The sequence below is a fragment of the Condylura cristata genome, unplaced genomic scaffold, assembly GCF_000260355.1.
Source record: "Condylura cristata isolate star-nosed mole 26May11 unplaced genomic scaffold, ConCri1.0 scaffold00048, whole genome shotgun sequence".
Taxonomy (NCBI): Eukaryota; Metazoa; Chordata; class Mammalia; order Eulipotyphla; family Talpidae; genus Condylura; species Condylura cristata.
Window position 1 is genome coordinate 457986 of NW_004567149.1, and position 1677 is coordinate 459662.

The 1677-nt window shown below is 73.5% G+C and overlaps 1 protein-coding gene across 1 annotated transcript in view; it reads left to right on the forward strand.

Moving 5' to 3' along the window:
- Positions 1-381: 381 nt before the first annotated feature.
- The window catches only part of F13A1 (coagulation factor XIII, A1 polypeptide), a 38155-nt gene continuing 36859 nt past the window's right edge, over positions 382-1677 (forward strand). The window contains exons 1-2 of the mRNA XM_012734155.1: positions 382-424; positions 1110-1253. Of these exons, the coding sequence (XP_012589609.1) occupies positions 1124-1253 (130 nt within the window). The 5' untranslated portion in view covers positions 382-424; positions 1110-1123. The remainder of the gene's footprint in view (positions 425-1109; positions 1254-1677) is intronic.

Consider the following 1677-nt stretch of genomic DNA (forward strand, 5'->3'; position numbering starts at 1 on the left):
AACAAACTGCTCTTTCTGCTGGGGGCCGGCCGCGGGCCCTGCTGGGCTGGCGCTCAGGAAGCCTGCGGTCAGGGCGGCCTCGGCCTGTTTCCCCGGAACAATGGCTCCTCTTGCTCTCGCAGCCGCACCTGCCGGGCTCAGGGCTCAGGAGTCCAGGCCGGCCGGGCCCCGCGTGGACAGGGGGTCCGGCCAGGGCGCCCGGGGCGACGGGGGCGGGGGCGGCGGGGGCGCCTGTGGGCAGCCCAGATAGCAGCAGCCCAGAGGATGGGCACCGGCCGGAGCTGGCCCTGCGGCTGTCAGAGGGAGGTGACCGCGGGCGGGCGGGGCGGTGAGGAAGTTATTTAAGAGCGGCCGGCTGGCCCTGAGTCCCTTGAAGAAGTGCCCGGAGCCACTGCCCAGTGAGCCAGGGGACTCTGACCGCCAGGTGAGCCGCCCTCAGTCCGGTCGGGTACAGGCTGGGGTGGCCGGTGCTGCCACGGGGATGCCCGTGCTCCCCTGCGGTGCTCCGCCCCCCCTTGCCTGGCCAGGCCTGAGGCCACTCTGCACCCCAAGGCGCCTGAGGCTCCCAGCCCTCGCTTTTGGGGCTCACTCTCCCAAAGGAGTCCCGCTCTTCACCCCAGGCCCTCACCCCACCCGCGTGCTCCCACGAGGCCGGCCTCCCCCCTGGCTCGGACCCTCCTCTTCCGTCCCTCCATCACCCCGGGCTCCCCAAAGCCTGCCCTGTTCCTGACAGCCTGTCCTGTCACCCGTGCCCCCCAAAGCCCGGCTCCTTCCAGAGACGGGGCGGCTCCCTTTGCTCGGCCTCTTTCTGGAACGGTCTAGTCCACTGCCCCGTCAGGGGGTACCCGTTGCCTCGAAAACAGCCAAAACACAGCCCCGGCCCGGAGCGGAGTGTCCGGTGTGTGGCCTCCTCCGGCAGGGCCGTGGCTGGATGCACGAGGCGGGTGCCTGGCCCGGCTAGGTGCCCGTGGGCAGGGGCGGCCAGCGTCCACCTCGACGGGCCGTGGGTGTCCTCGGCCCCACCCCCCCCGGCTGGCTGCCGGGGCCCCGCGGGCGCCCAGCTCCCGGGTGTGGACTCCGTCTCGAGGTCCCAATCGTCTTCCTCCCAGACCCACGAGCAAGCATGTCGGAGCGGCCGGCGACCAGCTTTGTGGGCAGGAGGGCCGTGCCCCAGAACACCTCCAACGAGGCCGAGGACGCCCGCCCCACGGTGGAACTGCAGGGCCTGACGCCCCGGGGCTTCAACCCGCAAGGTACAGGCGTCCGGGCGCCCCCGGGGAAGCCCTGCCCGCCGCGGGCTCGGGGCAAAGGCCCCAAACCCCTCAGCGCAATGCCCCAGCCTGGTCGGGCCCTGGGGCCGCTCCCCAGCCAGAGAGGCTCGCGGCGGCCGGGTGGACGCAGAGGTCATGACTGCAGCCACGTGTGGGCGGCCACGCCCTGGGGCCCGGGCAGCAGCCACAGGACGGCCAGGTGCGGGGGCCGGTGACAGACGCCGTCCCGGGGGCCCGGACCCGTCCCCCGCTGGCACCAGCCGGAAGCCGCTGCCTGGAGGCACAGGGCTGCTGACTCGCTCGGGGGGGTCCCCGGCCCCCTCACAAGGTCTCTGGCCCCCTGCGGTTGGGGGGTCAGGGGTTGGGGCGACCCCGGCGCTGCAGGCGGGACAGACTGCGTTAGCCC